The following is a 17,812-nucleotide window of genomic DNA, read 5'->3' on the forward strand; positions in this document are numbered from 1 at the left end:
GCCTGCTGCTAGAGGGACAGGTAAGCCAGAGTGGAAGTGGAGATGCTGAATATACCAAGGGTGTTGACGCTCCTCCAACAGTTCTTTAAGCTGGCTGAGGGCTGTATCAAGTAACATCTGCTTGGGTCAGAAGGTGGAATGGGCTAGACCTTTGACTGTTTGTACTGCATAAGCACTATCTGAAAAGATGTTAAGGGGGCCATGTTGCCAAAGGCGTAGAGCATAGTAGATGGCTAGCAGTTCACCTACTTGTACTGGCCCCTTATATCTATATTTGTGGAATTTAGTGCCTTCTGTTTGTGCTTTGAACACTATACTGCAGAAGGACTGACTGGCATCTGTAAATGCAAGCATGCTGTGCAGAATAGGGGTAGATGCTGGATACGAATGAGGGGTGATAGGGGACCCTTTGTAATATCTGTTAAGTCGATCATTGGGGAGGTGATTGTCTACCTGTCCAGGATAGTTAGCTAAGAGCATCTGCATTTCTAAATCATTGATTAGGAGAAATTGTATATGGTCGAGAGGAATTGGCAAGATAAGTACATCAGGCTCTTGGCCATATAAGGTGACACAAATTCACCGTGGCTTCCGGCCAAGAATACAGATTGCGGTCTTGCTGGGGGTGATTTTAGGCAGCTGACTATACGCTAGGTGTATCCAATAAATGAGTTTGTTCTGAGACGGGACTCCAGTAGGAGTGCCTTTTGTGGCTAGGACAATAGCTGAGATTGGCTGAGTAGGTTCTAGTCTGGCTGTTGACACAGAGCGAATAGCGTTGTTAACGTCTGTTATAACCTGTTTTGCTGCTGCAGTGAGACGACGGATGCTAGTGGGCTCTGTGTCGCCCTCGAGGAGGGAGAATAGGGGTCTAATTCAGCAGTAGAAATAGATAGGCATCCATGTATCCAATTTATTTGACCACATAGCTCTTGTAATTCATGTAAAGAGCATTGCTGAAGGACTGTGAGCATAGGGGAAATAGGTGTTATTTCTTCCCTTATGCGATATCCCAAGAAAGTAAAAGGCGGTGAGGTCTGTACTTTTCTCTGGTGCTACAGAAAGTCCAATGGCATTCATATTAGTTACGAGCTGCTGGTAACACTCTTCTAATATTGTAGGATCAACATGAGCTATTAATATGTCATCCATATAATGGTATATGAGGCATTGCTTCCGCAGAGGTTGCGTTGTGGTGCCTACAGACTGCTGGAAGATAGTGGGGCTATTTTTCATACCTTGCAGTAGGACTGTCCACTGATACCTTTGAGCTGGAAGGGCATGATTAGTGGAGGGCACAGTAAAAGCAAAATAAGGCTTGTCCTCTGGGTGGAGGGGGATTGAGAAAAAACAGTCTTTGATGTCTAGAATTTTGATATGGGCTGCCCACGGTACCGCAGAGGGATATGGTAAGCCTGGCTGTAAAGTGCCCATTTTTGCCATATGCTTATTAATTGCCCTTAAATCACGGAGGAATCTCCATTTTCCGGATGCCTTCTTCTGTATCACAAAAACAGGCAAATTATGAGGACTGTAGAGGGTTCGATATGTTTGGCTTCTAACTGTTGCTGGACTAGCTTGTGTAACTCTTTTAGTTTTGGTTTTGTTAATGGCCACTGCTCTATCCAAATTGGTTGGTCGGTATCCCATGTAATTTTGATGGGTTTCGGGGGTTTTAGTTGAGCATTGGCCTTTAGAATTGGGGGGGGGCTGGCTGGTAATAGAGACACGAAGTAAAGACAGTATGTCTCATCCCCAAAATGTATGTGGTAATTCAGTTATAAATAAAGGACAGAAAACTCCAGTCGCCCCGTCAGGATCTGTCCAATGGAGTGGCCATACGGCTTGTTGGGCTGGTCTCACTCCGTTAACTCCCTGTACAAGATGCCCGGACCATGTGGCCCAGCCTTCCTTTTTATCCTCTTCCCTAATTACAGAAACATCAGCACCTGAGTCTATGACCCCAAGGATGGGATGACCCTCTACTCACAGGGTCAGAAAGGCCTAATTCTGAATTAAGGGTAAGGTCTAATAGACTCCCTTGTGGAGTTGCTCTTTTAAGGGCGGGGCTGAGAGCTGCCCCACTTCCCGTTTAAAGGCTCTAGGGGCTTTCCATCTGCGGTAGTAGTTGAGCAGGAGTTTCATTTCCAGTGAAACCCTTTTTTGCAACAGGGGCACACAGAAGGTGGTTTTTTATCGTTCTTCCCTTTCCTATTAGGGCACTGCTGTGCAAAATGTCCTGTGCCTTTACATTCAAAGCAGGCTCCTTGTGTCAGTTGGCTTCCCTGATGGGAGACACTTAACTGGGCTGCAAGAGCGGTAGCGAGGGCTGCTGCTGAGTTGCTGCCCGCATCTCTGCAGGCAAGGGCCCAATCATCTAGAGGCGCAGCTCTAATTGGCCCTATTGCCTGCCTACATTCTCCATTGGCGCCTTCCCACACCAATTCTTTAGTTAGAGCTTCTGCCGCATCAGCATCTGTTACTTTGTGCTGTACGGCTTCTTGGACCCTTCCTAAGAAGTCTGAAAAAGGCTCATTGGGACCCTGAAGCAATTTGGAAAGCTTCAAGGACCTTCCATGAGCATTAGTTTGGGTAAAGGCTCTAGTAGCACATAGGCGTACTTGATCAAAATACTGAGGTGGTCTGGTAGCTTGTACAGCAGGGGAGGCAAATTGCCCTTCTCCTTTGAGGGCTTCAGGGGGGAGCTTAATACCAGCCCTTTGATTCCTTTCACCTATTATCTCACATTGCTCGTTGTACAAAGCTTTCCATTGAATTAAGTCTCCCATGGTAAGGACTGCTCGGGCCAACGTTTTCCAATCATGGGACAACTTAAATCAATACTGATATCCTCAAGTAATTGCTGAACATAGGGAGAGTGAAGGCCATCTTCCTGGATGGCTTTTCTGAGAGTAATGACTGTTTTTTGGTCATGAGGATACCAAACTTGTGGCCACGCAGCGGTAGGGTTAATGTTAACAGGAGAAAGGTGAGGGGGCTCTAATCCCAATACTGCACGAGAAATATCTCTTTGCTGATACAAAGGGGTGTATAGGCTGGCACATGGGTCTATAGCGGGGACACAGGTTGGATTTATAGCTGGGGTGGAAAATGGAGTCTGAGGAACTTGGGTGGGGCACTGAGCCCCGGCAGGGACTATGGAAGTGGCGACTTCCACTTCTTCCGGCTGCGGAGCTGATGGCGCAGTTTTAATTCAGTTGGTTTTGTTTCTGTGTGCTCAGCCGCAAATTTATCAAACTCAGAGGCCCAATTACCTTCCTCCTCTGCAGGGGGAAGTGAATATGGGGGTAGGGGATCCTCTGAAAGAGGAGTAACCTGTAGGACCTTAGGAACCATTGAAGGGTCCTCAGCAGGAGCACTGGTCAGGCAATCATGTATTGCTAAAAAGGCAGGAGCGAGGCCGAGAGTGAAGGTTTGTCCTTCATGTAGTTCAGCCGAATGAACGCGTGGGAGAGCTAGGGCCCTAGTGCCCAGGTCCCAGAGAGGCGCGTCCCCAAGCCAGGGATTGAAACCAGAGAGGATCTCCCAGTAAGTACAGAGAGCCTTTTCACTAACTTTAACTCACCTACTCTGCAATGGGGCATGGAGGGCTCGAGCTTCCGGGGCTCGAGAGTGAGGGAGAAGGTTTCCTATTGCAGAGGGTCACTCATCTGTCCCTTGGATGTGGGTTGGGTTCCTGTTCAGGTGCCAGTTGTTAACAAGGCCCACCAGGGGTGAGGACGACAGAGACGCAGAGATCCGACTCCGGAGACTGGGTTCAGTGATGCAGATCTGCTTTATTCAGGAAGTAAGCTACCTTATATACACAGGTTCAGCCTATAGGGTTGTGATGGCAAACCTTTTTATAAAAACCGCGCACTTTTGCAGTGCTGGTCAACCTGGTCCCTCCTGCCCACTAGTGGGCATTCCAGCTTTCATGATGGGCAGTAGCAGAGCAACCAAACAGCACCACGATTGGCCCACCATGAAAACTGAAGGTCAGGAGGGACCAGGTTGACTAGCACTGCAAAAGAGGGCGGTTTTTATAAAAAGGTTCATCATCACGGCTATAGGGTGTTACAGCATGTTCTTCAAAGCCAATGGCTAAAAAGATCAGGGAGCTGCCTGGCTGGCACTGAGTCACTTCCTTACAGCGAGTGAGTTCCCTCCTGGGTGTGCCTAGGAGGGTTCTGGCGCTGAAGTGTTCTCACAGCATTGCATCAGCCACAGCTGCTAGGAATGCACTCTGCGCTCTACCTACAACCCTCTACTTATCAACAGTTCTGTTACTTGGGACATCAAATTGAAGGGTGACTTTGTCCATATTTGCAATTTGTCCCAACTCAAACTGAGGTGTCTTCCTACACTGAAAGACAAAATGATGAAATTCAAGGACCTTCTGTTCATAGCTTTCAGGCATCTTTTAGGCAAGTCTGGTGAGTGCACGCATGCTTAGTCCATTCCAAGAACCTGAAGAACCAATTGTGTCCTCCTTTGAAATCAGTAACTTCTTTTTCATCAGTAATTCTTCTTGCCTCGTGAGGCAAGAAGAACCATCCTGTGGACACAGGAATTCCAACTGCCCTTTGCTCTTCAATCCATACCTTCAATTCCCTCTCTAAATCAGGCCATTTTGCTGACTTGCCTCTCATGGCCTTCTTCTCCCGTGGCATTTTCAGGAGCATTTCTTCTTCCTGTAGCCAGTCTCAGATTGATTTCTCAGTTGGAGGAGGACCAAACTTACATTCAGCAGCACGATTTCCATTCACTTTTGCAAACTAGATCACTTTTCACTTGAATTAAGCACTGTAAGAAAATCGTTTCTGAGCCATTTCTGAGCAGAATGTGGCAAAACATAACCTACCTGTTACAAGTGCGAAACAATGAACTCAAAGACAACAGGCATGAAAAAGTGGAAAATGCAAGTAAAAAAACTACAGCCACTGTATAAGATGCACCCAGTTTTTAGACCCCAGATTTTTTGAAAAATGGGTATGTCTTATACCTGGGGAAATATGCCCCATGGGGTAAGTTTCATATTTTTGTTGATACATGTCTAAATATTTTTATTGTGTTGCACATTACATTGGTTTTAAATTTCATTCTTAAATTATTCATTGGTAGTGTCAAGAAATAGTTGATTTTTAAATATTAACTTGTATCCAGAAATCTGCTAAACTTATTAGTTCTAATAATATTTTAGTGGATTTCTTAGGATTTTTCTATATAAAAAATCATGTCACATGTGACTATAAATAGTTTAACTTCTTTCCATCTGGATTCATTTTATTTCTTTTGCTTGTCTAACTCATTGGCTATAACTTTCAGTTCAATATTTAATAGGAGCAGAAAGAACAGATACTGTCTTGTTTCTGATCTTAGGAGGGAAGCATTTAGCCTTTCACTGGTAACTATGATATTAGCAGTAAACTTTTAATAGATGCCTTTGATTTGGTTGAGAAAATATCATATATTTCTAGTTTGTTGGCTGTGTTTATCATAAAAGGGTTTTGAATTCTTTTAGATGTTTTTACTGTGTCTATCAAGATGATTATATGGTTTTATCCTTTATTCTGTTGACATGTTGTATTACACAAATTGATTTTTAGATGTTAAACCTTACATTCCTATGATAAACCCCACTTGGTCATTATACTTTTTTATCTTGATGTTTTGAGTTTGACTATCTTTTGTTGAGGATTTTTGCTTATCTATTTATAAATTATATTAGTCTGTAGTTTCCTTGTGATATTCTCAAGGTCAATGATTTGTTTCTCTGCCAGTTCAAATAAACCACTGAACCCCTCTAGTGAATTCTTTCTATTGGTTATTGTACTTTTCAGCTCCAGAATTTCCATTTGATTCTTTTAAATAATTTCTATCTCTTTATCAATATTCTTTCTTTGATCAGTCATTCCCATTATAACTCCCTTTACTATTCTTTAAGTATGGTTCAGAGCTGAGAATATTAACTTAGCTGGTTCAATAGATATGTCAAGAGGGCTGTTTGGGCTGATGGGACAGGATGATCTGCTTCCCTATGAATGACAGGGGTGTGCCTATGAAGCTTAGAATTGCTACAGCCATTTGTCCTACTGTAAGGTAAAATAACCGAGGATTAAGCCAGTATATATGAAGGATGACAATGAGAGGAAAAGATCTGAGGAAAATGTGGGAACACTGATGGTGTCTTAACCTCTGAATCAATGAGCATTGATGTCTTCCCTGGTTATATTTCCAGTTATATGAACCTAGAAATACGCCTTGTTAAGGAAATTGGACTTGTGAAAGTATCCAGTAGTTTTAACTAATCAGAACATTCATTACTCATCCTGTGTAGCAAAGGCAAAACACTATGTCAGATAGTGAGTTTTGTCATTATAGTTGTTTAGTATGTGTTTGTGTATTTGTGTTTTTTCCTAATATGTTGTATTATTTATATCATTTGTATCTTGTAGATAATTATTGTACATTAATAATTAAAACAGTATAGAAAAAGTGCTACTGAATTTTACAGCATAAAATACACAGCAACACCACTGAATAAAAGTCATTTTTAGGGAAAACCTGGTATATTAGATGAGGAAGAATATGCAAATGTTGAAGAAAATTTATTAGCATTGAGAATGTTTTGCTGCTGATGACTTTATGTTTAATTCCACCTAGAAAATTGTGGTTCTTTAACTGAGTGGGCACCAACTCTCCTTGCCCTACAATTATTAAGGGATGGGGATTTACAAATAGTTTCAGATAGGGAGACAATAATATAAAGATAAACAAAGGGTGATTGATTTCCTGAGCCACTTTGGCAAGAGGTGGAAAAGAAGAAGTTAAAGCCCTGGCCAGGTAACAGTTGGTTAGAGCATCATCCCGATATGCCAAGGTTGTGGGGTTCAATCCCCTTTTAGGGCACATGCAAAAATCAACCAATGAATTCATAAATAAGTGGGACAACAAATTGATGTTTCTCTCTTTCCCTCTCTCCCCTCTCTCCCTCCATCCCTCTCTCTCCCTCACCATGTCTGTCCCTCTCCCTCTCCCCTCTTGTCCCTCTCTCTCCTTCTCCCCCTCCCTCTTTCCCTCTCTCTCCCTCTTTTCCTCCTTCTTCCTTCTCTCTTTAAAATTAGTCAATAAAATTTTCTTTAAAAAGGAAAACATAGAGAATTGAACAATTACACATAAGAATGGAATTAACAGGAAAAGAAAAAAAAGATAATGAATGGTGTGCCATAATCCTAAGAGAGGAGAAAACAATGTTGGGAAGATACATTGTATTTCAGGGGAAAATAAAGCTTTGTGACATTTTGTAGCCTCCTTATGTTTTAGTCCTGAGCAACCATGGAACTTTTTGGATCAACAATTGGTAGATTTGACCTCATTATTTAAGAATAGTTTTGCATATCTTTGGCCCTACTTGTGTTAACTCTTGACCCCAACTGTGAGAATTGGGTGTGGGCCTCATTCTCTCTCTTTTCAGCACACTGCCTGGTTTCATTTCTTTTTTTTTTTTTTTCTTTTTTTTTTTCTAAAGTTGGAAACGGGGAGGCAGTCAGACAGACTCCCGCATGCGTCCAACCGGGATCCACCCGGCATGGCATGCGCACCAGGGGGCGATGCTCTGCCCATCTGGGGCTTTGCTCTGCTGCGACCAGAGTCACTCTAGCGCCTGAGGCAGAGGCCACAGCGCCATCCCCAGCGCCCCGGCAAACTTTGCTCCAATGGAGCCTTGGCTGCAGGAGGGGAAGAGAGAGACAGAGAGGAAGGAGAGGGGGAGGAATGGAGAAGCAGATGGGCACCTCTTCTGTGTGCCCTGGCCAGGAATCGAACCCGGGACTCCTGCACGCCAGACCGATGCTCCACCACTGAGCCAACCGGCCAGGGCCTGGTTTCATTTCTTGATAGATAGGGAGAAAGAGTGAGAAGACAGCTCTGCCAGAGCACAGAGAATCCGAGGAGACAGGCTGGGTCACCACAGTATGGAGGACAAGTTCCTCTAAGCCAGAGGGCAGGTAGCTTGAGTTTGTTTCTTCTCCCTTCTTATATAAAAAGACAAAATGGCCTCACCACGTGGTGGTGCAGTGGATAGAGAGTTGGACTAGGACTCGGAGCACCCAGGTTTGAAACCCCAAGGTCACCAACTTGATTATGAGCTCATCCGGCTTGAGTGTGGGCTCACCAGCTTGAGCCCAAGGTGTCTGGCTTGAAGCCCAAGGTCGCTGGCTTGATCAAGGGGTCACTCACTATTCTGTAGCCCCCCCCACCCCCCACTCCCTGTCAAGGCACATATGAGAAAACAATCAATGAACAGCTAGGGAGACTAAGGAGCTGCAACGAACAATTGATGCTTCTCATCTCTCTCCCTTCTTGCCTGTCTCTATCCGTTCCTCTCTCTGTCTCTGTCACACACACACACACACACAGAATGGACATTGTGAGTGTCAATAAGTAGACTTCATTGCCCTTTAGCTTGTACTATGGATGTTGCCAAAAATAAGGAATGCCTAAGTTACCAGCAAAGTAGACAGAAAATGGTATGTGAATAGGCCAGGATATATTTTTTATAAATATTTTTTAATTAGGCACTTTGGACCTGCATGACATTACTCCCATTTCATCCACACTTGTAGAGATCCTTATAAATTATTCTACTGATCAAATGAAGTACACAAGAGAACAATAGTTAAGGATCTCAGAATCCCAATTAAGCCAGTGAGAAAATGTCCATTGTGCAGTTCAAACTCAGTGAATCATAATGGTGTCATTATTGTCCATTCCTGACCTATCAGTAAAGTACAAGCCTATATGAATCAATAGAGTCAATAGGTTATTCCTTTATGAAGAAAAAGCTAAAAGACTGTTAAACAGACTCAGCAAACAGAATAGGAAGACTGTGTTTGAAGTCTGGCTATCCCTTGCTACTCATTAGCTATGTGATCTGGGGTAGACTAGGCACTACATCTCAAGCATTATCATTACCTGTAAAATGAAAATGATAATAAAACCCTTCTTACTACCTTCCATAAGGGTTCTTAATGAGATGTAAATAAAACAACACACAAAATACTCCTTGATTTGGATGTGTGCTTCTAACAGCCAAGGGATCTTAGTTTATGAAATCCACACACTATTTTTAAAAGACATCACAGTTAATAATTTCAACCTGTTCACCTATTTAGTTACATAACAGTTCAATTCTACTAGCAAAACTAGTATAACTAGTATAGTTTCTACCTTTTCTTTTTTCTTTCTTTTTTTTTTTTGCTGGCACTGCCGAGACTTTTATAGATACGGCAGTTAGCTGAGAAATGATAGGAGACAAGGATGACAGCAGAAAAATTTGGAAAGTTAATGAAGTTAATGAATAGGACCCAACATGATAATTAGTCCCTGAATAATCATGGTACTGCTAAAAATTAACAAGACTATCATCAATAATCTCATTCAGGTCTTAATATTTTCTACTCATAATGCAGAAGTATAACAAATACATATAAATATTATTTTAATGTTTTTTTTAAATGTAGTATATTTTATATAAAGTTAGGACAGTTTAGAATAACAGTGGTTTTATGAACTGTCATTGCTATGGTGGAGAAAATTGTGCTAGGTTTCAATCATGATAGTACCCTGATTATCATTTGCATTTACTGCTACATCAATGAGATCCAGAGAGAGCGCCGAACCCTAACCACTAGAGCACCAGGGAACGCCAATGAGATCCAGAGAGGGTGAATCTTAGCACAGCCTCTGTGTTTGACAGCAACAAATAATTTACTCACCTGGGCAAAAAAAAAAAAAAGAAAGAAAGAAAAACATTTACTTTGTGGGTTAGTTTTCCTCCCACACAGTGGCAAACAGATGCCCTGGACCCTGCCTCAATTGCTCTTGTTGCCTTTGGATATAGATCTGAAACACCCAAATTCAAGAGAGTCGTGCTTTCTAAGGAACAACAAGACAAATAATTCCTATGAAAGAAGAATTGTAAGTAATAACATAATATAAATCTGAATAAAATAAGAGGTCAGAGTGCAAACAACCAGAAGCTTTAGGGCCAAGTCCCTGTGATCTGGGAATATTGGGTGTATGCGTGTGGGGTAGAAGTGTTATATGTATTTGCATATTCACAAGCTTGAAATACAACAAATATGGGAAGACAATCATTCTAGTACATAAGGGGAAAATGGCAAGTTTTACAAAAAAAAAAACAAACTAGTGGAAATAAAGGTATTTAATTGCTTAATTTTGAAATGCATTTCATGGATGAGTAGGACCTCTGGTGTTAAATTAGAGAAATTTCAGCACTTAAATATCTTACTGGCAGACAGAGAAGCAAATGTAATTTTCCAAAAGCTTATCATTGGAGGTTGTAGGTCTTTGTTTTGTGACCTTTCCTTAAACCCTTCTTCATTCCTCCCCTCTCTTCTTCCCTCCTCACTTTCACGAATATAAATGTGTATCTATTATGGGCAAGGTACTACCCACATGGAAGAATATTGCCTTTGTTGCTCTGAGTGCTTAACTTTACAATCCCATATAGAAAAAAGAAAAAAGAAAAGAAAAATTATGGTATACATATTTTAAAAGTTTATATATTAGTTTAAAATTTGTTAATTTTTTAAACTATTTTTTTCCTTTTTTAAATTTTTAAAATTTTTTTATTTATTCATTTTTAGAGAGGAGAGAGAGGAGAGAGAGGAGGGGGAGGAGAGAGAGGAGAGAGAGACAGAGAGAAGGGGGGAGGAGCTGGAAGCATCAACTCCCATATGTGCCTTGACCAGGCAAGCCCAGGGTTTCGAACCGGCGGCCTCAGCATTTCCAGGTCGATGCTTTATCCACTGCGCCACCACAGGTCAGGCCTAAAATTTGTTAATTTTATAAAGAAAAGAAGAATGATGAAAATAAGAACTTCTTAAATGTGCCCATGTCATAACCCAATATGTAAAATGCCCCAAATAATGAAGTCAGAAGAATTCAGAAAAACAAAACATAAAATTGTTGGGGCATCTTGTGATTTCTCATCATACTAAGACAGGGTTATCACACTCCAACTACCAACATATATTAAACAAGATAATTTGTTTGAGTATGTGACCAGATGATTCCTTTAAACAGAAAGATGATAACTATCTGGCAGACTTGCTCTTCTCTCCTAATCACACTGGGCTTCACTCTATTATATTACTTCATGAGCTTTTCCAAAATATTGACTAGGCGGAAGCATTATTAATCTGAATTCTGATATTCTGACAGTTCCTTAAACTGTGGTTCAAATCTCTATTTCTTTCTTACTTTGTGCATCCCATCCTTCCCCGAACCCCCTTAGTGAGCCCTGGGAACTCCACACTTCATGGCCATGCATCTCATTAAACACTCTTTGTTTCTATAAGTTTAATGGCATGGCCCCTAATCCCATACTAAGCTATGGAAATGCACATGGAAAATAATGACAACATTTTTCCCCGTTATTTTGTGTATGGAAACTTTGTTGAAAGCTTTGACTTTGCTAATTGAGAAAGTCAGTTTTACACATAAGGGGCAGCCATTTCTTTTCTTAGGATATTTTGTTAACTCTGGAACCTTCTATCTAATTTAATACTGGGAACAATTATTGTATTTTGGGGGGGGTGGTCTATGTAATGTTTCATTTAAATTTATGAAAGGCTAATTTATTTTCTTTATAATACTTCTTTAAAGTATTCGAATTTGTAGGGATGAATCAAACTCCTTCAATCAGCTTCATAGAGAAACTAGAAGGTAGCTGTAGAATGTTCTAAAGTGAAAATAAACGTGATGGATTTGTGCTGTAGCTGGACTTGGTTTTTCACCAGGTGACTTTTAATTTAGAAGTTATCATTGTAATTCCAAATTACGCATTAGAATTGTTTTTAATAGTTATGCTTATCACACATTTTGTGCAATATCTATGTACTCAGTCACTCCAAAGATTCAATGAGCTTCATAATTCTAAAGAAGTTTTATTAAACTGCCCAAAATCCTCATTATTAAAAAAGAAGTCTCCAATTTTTAGCCGTTCAGATTCTATTCTTGCAAGTTCTGACAGTATTATGTCAAGTTGAAGGTTATGGTACTAAATGCAAACCTCTTTCTTTTTTCCTCTGGATGTGTTTACTTGCGTGTACAAAAAATTAAAATTGTTTAACACATGTCCAAAAGATACCCTAAAATAAATTATTCACTCCATGGCACTGAAAACACACACATACTCTTGGAGCTGGTACCTGGTAAGCAACTTTAGGGCAGCTACCGGGTCGAATATCAGGAAATTGGATCCCGCTGAGAATTCCAATTACCTAATGAGGGTGATCTGCTTTCACTTTAATTTCTTGGTGTAGCTAATTCATTAAAATCTCTATCATAAAAAATCGTGCATTAAAATCAAAATTAAAAATGGAAACATATTCAACTGGCCCGTTTTCTTTCATTTTGGGGGAGACAGGAATTTCAAGTTCCAAAGATATACAACGATAAAGGTTTAAGATGGAGCAGGAACAAAGAATCCTCGAAAGGGTCCGCCACTGCTTTGTGCTCGTACATCGCTTAAGAGAACATATTACAGGAAATTTGTGGAATATAAATGCAATTTTTATTGGTTTATTGGGGAGTAAAATAATTATTATACATATCATCTAGCACAAATCCAGCACTGTCCTTGGGCAGCTATTCTTCAGCCCGAGTTATTATTTGTAATTTCCCAGCCAGGCTATGACTACCGGTGTGAATCAGCCCGCTCTAGGCCCCTCTCCCACTCGCCGCCGCAGTCAGGGTTTGGCAAAGACGATGCTCGGTGCTTGCGCATCTATGACCCGCCTTTGCTTTGTGTCTGTGCTGTAGGTGGGGAGGAGGAAGAGGAACAGAAGAGGAGCAGGCGACCAGCGGTTGCAGAGCAGCCCCCAGACCCTGGAGCAAGCCGCCTCTTTACGGCTGGAGAAACCCCACGGACCTACCCATTGGGGCGGCCAGAGGGCCCGAGCGCGGGAACCCTGGACCCGGCGGCCGGGGGCGCCAGCCCCTCATGTTCCGCAAGAGGCGCAAAAGTGAGCAGACGGTAGCGGGGAAAGCCCTTCGCCCCCGCCAGGGGGACCCGGGAAGCCCGCGCGGGCTCCTCCCGCGGACGGCGGGGATCCCCTTCTCCGGCCCCGCCCCCATCCTCCCCCGGCCCGCGTGCCAAGGTGGTTAACCCTATCCGTGCCGCAGCGCACTAGGGCGAGCTTGGCGCAACCAATCCCGACTGCAGGGTGCTGGAGCCGAGCGTTGAGGGAGATTCCGGGCGCAGCCCGCTCTGATTTTAAGGCCAAAGATTCAAACCTCGGAATTCTCTCCAAGCCCTGCTGCATTCGTGTAGCCAGTCGCCAGACTTTTTCTCCAAAGCGGGTCCCCACACTTATTTGGCTGGCAGCTTGCAGCCCACTATTTGCGGGACAATTAGGGAGAGGTGGGCGTGGGGCGGGGGTGCTGCTGTTCTGCAGCCCTGGTGCATGGCGGCGGCGAAGTGGCCCGGGCTGTGTACTCCCTGCGCCTGGCCCATTGCTGGTGGTCCAGCGTGCTGCAGTACCCAGGCCAGGGGATCCGGCAGTAGTTAAGTGGGCGGCGGCAGCGGAGGGAGGAACGTTCCTTTCTTTACTCCTACCCTGCAGTCTTGCTGCACTGCCTGAGGGCTCCTCATCCTTAGTGTAGCTCACAGGCGCTCCCAAACAGCAGGTGAAACCCCCGCCCTCACCTGGTCCAGCACACCCTCGGGTTTTTATCCTGCAGAACCCCTCCCTATCTTTCCTGCTTTACACACACTCCCCTAAGCCTCGCGCGCTGCAAACTCAGTCTTGGTCCCCGCAGGTGATGTCATGCCCATTGTTTTGGTGCGCCCAACCAATCGGACTCGCCGCCTGGATTCTACCGGAGCCGGCATGGGCCCTTCCTCACACCAGCAGCAGGAGTCCCCGCTCCCAACCATAACGCATTGCGCAGGGTGCACCACCGCCTGGTCTCCCTGCAGCTTTAACAGCCCTGACATGGAAACCCCATTGCAGTTCCAGCGCGGCTTTTTCTCAGAGCAGCCCCCGCCGGCGTCTCGCTCCTCACACCTGCATTGCCAGCAGCAACAGAGCCAGGACAAGCCGTGCCCGCCCTTCGCGCCCCTCCCGCACGCGCACCATCACCCGCACCTCGCGCACCAGCAGCCGGGCAGCGGCGGTAGCAGTCCATGCCTCCGGTGCAACAGCTGCGCCTCCTCCGGTGCCCCCGTGGCGGGGGCGGGGGCGGGGGATAACCTGTCCCTGCTGCTCCGCACCTCCTCGCCCGGCGGCGCCTTTCGGACCCGCACCTCTTCGCCGCTGTCGGGTTCGTCGTGCTGCTGCTGCTGCTCGTCGCGCCGGGGCAGCCAGCTCAATGTGAGCGAGCTGACGCCGTCCAGCCATGCCAGTGCGCTCCGGCATCAGTACGCGCAGCAGCCGGCGTCCGCCTCCCAGTACCACCAGTGCCACAGCCTGCAGCCCGCCGCCAGCCCCACGGGAAGCCTCGGCAGCCTGGGCTCTGGCCCCCCGCTCTCGCACCACCACCACCACCCGCACCCGGCGCACCACCAGCACCACCAAACCCAGGCACGCCGCGAGAGCAACCCTTTCACCGAAATAGCCATGAGCAGCTGCAGGTACAACGGGGGCGTCATGCGGCCGCTGAGCAACTTGAGCGCGTCCCGCCGGAACCTGCACGAGATGGACTCAGAGGCGCAGCCCCTCCAGCCATCCGCGTCCGTCGGAGGAGGTGGCGGCGCGTCCTCCCCGTCTGCAGCCGCCGCCGCCGCTGCTTCTTCCTCAGCCCCGGAGATCGTGGTGTCAAAGCCGGAGCACAACAACTCCAATAACCTGGCACTCTATGGAGCCGGCGGCGGAGGCAGCACTGGAGGCGGCGGCGGTGGAGGTGGTGGCAGCGGACACGGCAGTAGTAGTGGTACCAAGTCTAGCAAAAAGAAGAACCAGAACATCGGCTACAAGTTGGGCCACAGGCGTGCCCTGTTCGAGAAGCGCAAGCGTCTCAGCGACTACGCGCTCATCTTCGGCATGTTCGGCATCGTGGTTATGGTCATCGAGACCGAGCTGTCCTGGGGCGCCTACGACAAGGTATGCGCTCGAACCCCTGCCACCCTTCCAAGACCTCAGAGCATGTGCCGGGTGGTGGGATTGGCACTCCCTGCCTGCTAGTTGCGAGCTTTCCCGGGACAATCAGAGGTGCCAGCTGGGACAGCGAGCATGGCTCAGACACACACGCTTAGTCCGCGAGGCAACTGGAGAAAGGAAGCCTTTCCGCGCGCAAAGTTCTGAAGGCATTGAGTGTCCAGAGCGTTTGGTTAGATTGAATAAGTGGGTCCAGAAGTCGATGGGTAAAGCATGCTCTATTCCTCTTCAGGAGCTCGGGATTTAGGAGCCCCTTTCAATCAGGAGCGCTTAAACTCGGGTTTCCAGAGCTAGGAGCTACCTTTGGGTCTGCGATGGAAAGACCCCGCTGCCTGGTCACCGGCCTTCCTGGCTCTCTTTACCTCTCCCTTTCGTTTAAGGCGAAGTGATCTAACAGATCACAGAGTCAAGACAGCCACCTCTCAAAACCCGCTGGAAATTCCGGTTCACTTAATGCGGGACTGACTGACCCTCTCACTACCCCCCCCCCCCCCCCCCAGAGGCCTAGGTTGTTAAACGTGCTTTTTTCTTAAAAGTGCTCCTGTCTGTGTTGCAGGCGTCGCTGTATTCCTTAGCTCTGAAATGCCTTATCAGTCTCTCCACGATCATTCTGCTCGGTCTGATCATCGTGTACCACGCCAGGGAAATACAGGTAACTTAGGTTCAGCTGTTTATGAATGACCCAGAGTCATGCTTCCAGCTTGGAGAAGTGCAAAGCAGCAGAGCTTTTTTTTCAATCCCTCATGTCCTTGCTTGAGGTTACAGAAGACACATGCTGTATTCTTACATTATCACCTGACCTGTTCTTTCAAGAAGTTAAAAACAAAACAGTGCAGCATATAAACATGCAGTTATTTCTGGGATGTATTTCTTAAACCCTTCAGATTTACCCCTATCTTTTTTCACGTAGATTCATTTCTGCACTTGTTTTCCTTAAGGCCAATTATGCACTAGCCCTAATCTGTAGGGTAAACGTGCATTCCTGTTTGCTACCACCTCTTCCTAGTGGGTGCTTCATTATAGAACATTGTGTCCATCTGTATCATCTTCTATAACAGTTTAAGGAAGAAAAAAGGCTGGTGATATTCCTAGCTGATTTATATATGTCAATAAGACATGAGAAAAGCTCTAATCCTTTCTCTATCCCTTATAATTAAAAATCAGTTGTTGTATGTTTTGAATACAAATTCTGTATATATGGTATTTAGTAGACTCTTAGCTACAATCATTACATCATTTTTTTAAAATGCCCTTCAAGAGCAAAGGCTACTGCCCTTGTGAGAGGTCTTATTAGGAAAATGTTTTAAATGCAGCCAGGAGCTCTATTGTTAGATTTGGCTGTTACTGACAATTTCAGAATCCTCTGTACAAAATCCATGGGTCATATTTTGAGTCATTTACTTTGCTGTAGCCTTTAGTCAAGTAAATATTAAGGTTTGTGAATTAAATTAGCTGGAGTAGTCAAAAAGTAAGAGTGATTGGGATTTTCCAGTGTAGAATTTACACTAACATGTATTTTCTGATGTTTTCGGAGCAGTTGTTAGATATTTGGTGAAACTATTAAACCCTCAAATATAACCTGCTTTTATTTAGAAGTGCCCTTTGAATTTAAAGTATTGTATGGAACTTGCCATTTAAAGAACTTAGCATTTAATTATAAATTAAATTAATTTAAAGTTAGTAATTAGCAATCACATACTAAATATAGAAGAAACTGCTTTTAAATGTTACCCAAACAATAAAAATTTTGCACATGACCCCAAATGAGGAGGCAGAAATTACTTTATCCTACTTTCAAATTTGCAAAAACTTTGAAAAGTGTAATTTTGAAGGAATGAGGGTAGTGAATGAGAATTAGAAAGAGAGAGACTATTTAGAGGTGAGTAATAAAACTGCACTGGCAAAACCAGGCAAACATACAGTTGAACTCTTTAAAATGTAATAATTTATATGAGTCTTTAATTAGGCACTAATAGTCATGGGTTTTTGAGATTCAAACATTTTAAAGTGATACTAACATGTAACTTAAATGTTATGAGTGTTATCTTTTCGTTTTGACTTGAAGAGTAGGTTGACAAGTTCCTTTGACTTGAAGAGCTGGGAGAAGCAGAATAGACCTAAGGATCCTTTGACTCCATTTACAGATGAGAACCCTGAAGTTAGAAGGGATGAGTAGCTGCTGGATCATGCCGCTAGACAGTACAGATTGTGACCAGGTCTTCTCTTCCTAGCTTCGATTCCAGAATGCTTTCTGCTGTGTCCTGCTTCTGCTTGGCAGCAGCCCTGAAATACAAACATTTCTTTGTCTGTGGTTTCTCTCTAAATCCAAAAGTTTGGTATATGAATAGAGTTAAAATTAAAAGATTTTTATAATATTTTTAGGTATTTTTAAAAATCAACTTTTTTTTTTTTTTGGCTTGGAGACCAGAGTGGTTTTACTTAATCTGCTCCAGAAAGAGACCTTGCTGTTTGAGTTCTGTTTTGCTTTGTTTCGTTCTTTTAATTAAACATCAGCTTTTACATTATTGTCTGTTCCTTCTTAAAGCACATGGCTACACAAGCATTCATGAGGGAGGACATTTGATGGTGTTGATTTCAAAACAAAGTGTCTTCCTAAAAACTCT

At 44.1% G+C, this 17,812-nt stretch overlaps 1 protein-coding gene across 4 annotated transcripts in view; it reads left to right on the top strand.

The window, feature by feature from the left end:
• The window catches only part of KCNN2 (potassium calcium-activated channel subfamily N member 2), a 565,243-nt gene that overhangs the window by 389,304 nt on the left and 158,127 nt on the right, over nucleotides 1-17,812 (top strand). For 3 of the 4 annotated variants that reach the window (XM_066274080.1, XM_066274081.1, XM_066274082.1), the window contains 3 exons: nucleotides 12,853-13,055; nucleotides 13,852-15,134; nucleotides 15,745-15,840. In XM_066274080.1, the coding sequence (XP_066130177.1) occupies nucleotides 13,034-13,055; nucleotides 13,852-15,134; nucleotides 15,745-15,840 (1,401 nt within the window). In that variant the 5' untranslated portion in view covers nucleotides 12,853-13,033. Of the gene's footprint in view, nucleotides 1-9,965; nucleotides 9,982-12,852; nucleotides 13,056-13,851; nucleotides 15,135-15,744; nucleotides 15,841-17,812 lie in introns of those variants that run through there. The other variant, XM_066274079.1, reaches the window with a different exon arrangement.

The sequence above is a fragment of the Saccopteryx bilineata genome, chromosome 4 (genome assembly GCF_036850765.1).
Source record: "Saccopteryx bilineata isolate mSacBil1 chromosome 4, mSacBil1_pri_phased_curated, whole genome shotgun sequence".
In the NCBI taxonomy this organism is placed as follows: domain Eukaryota; kingdom Metazoa; phylum Chordata; class Mammalia; order Chiroptera; family Emballonuridae; genus Saccopteryx; species Saccopteryx bilineata.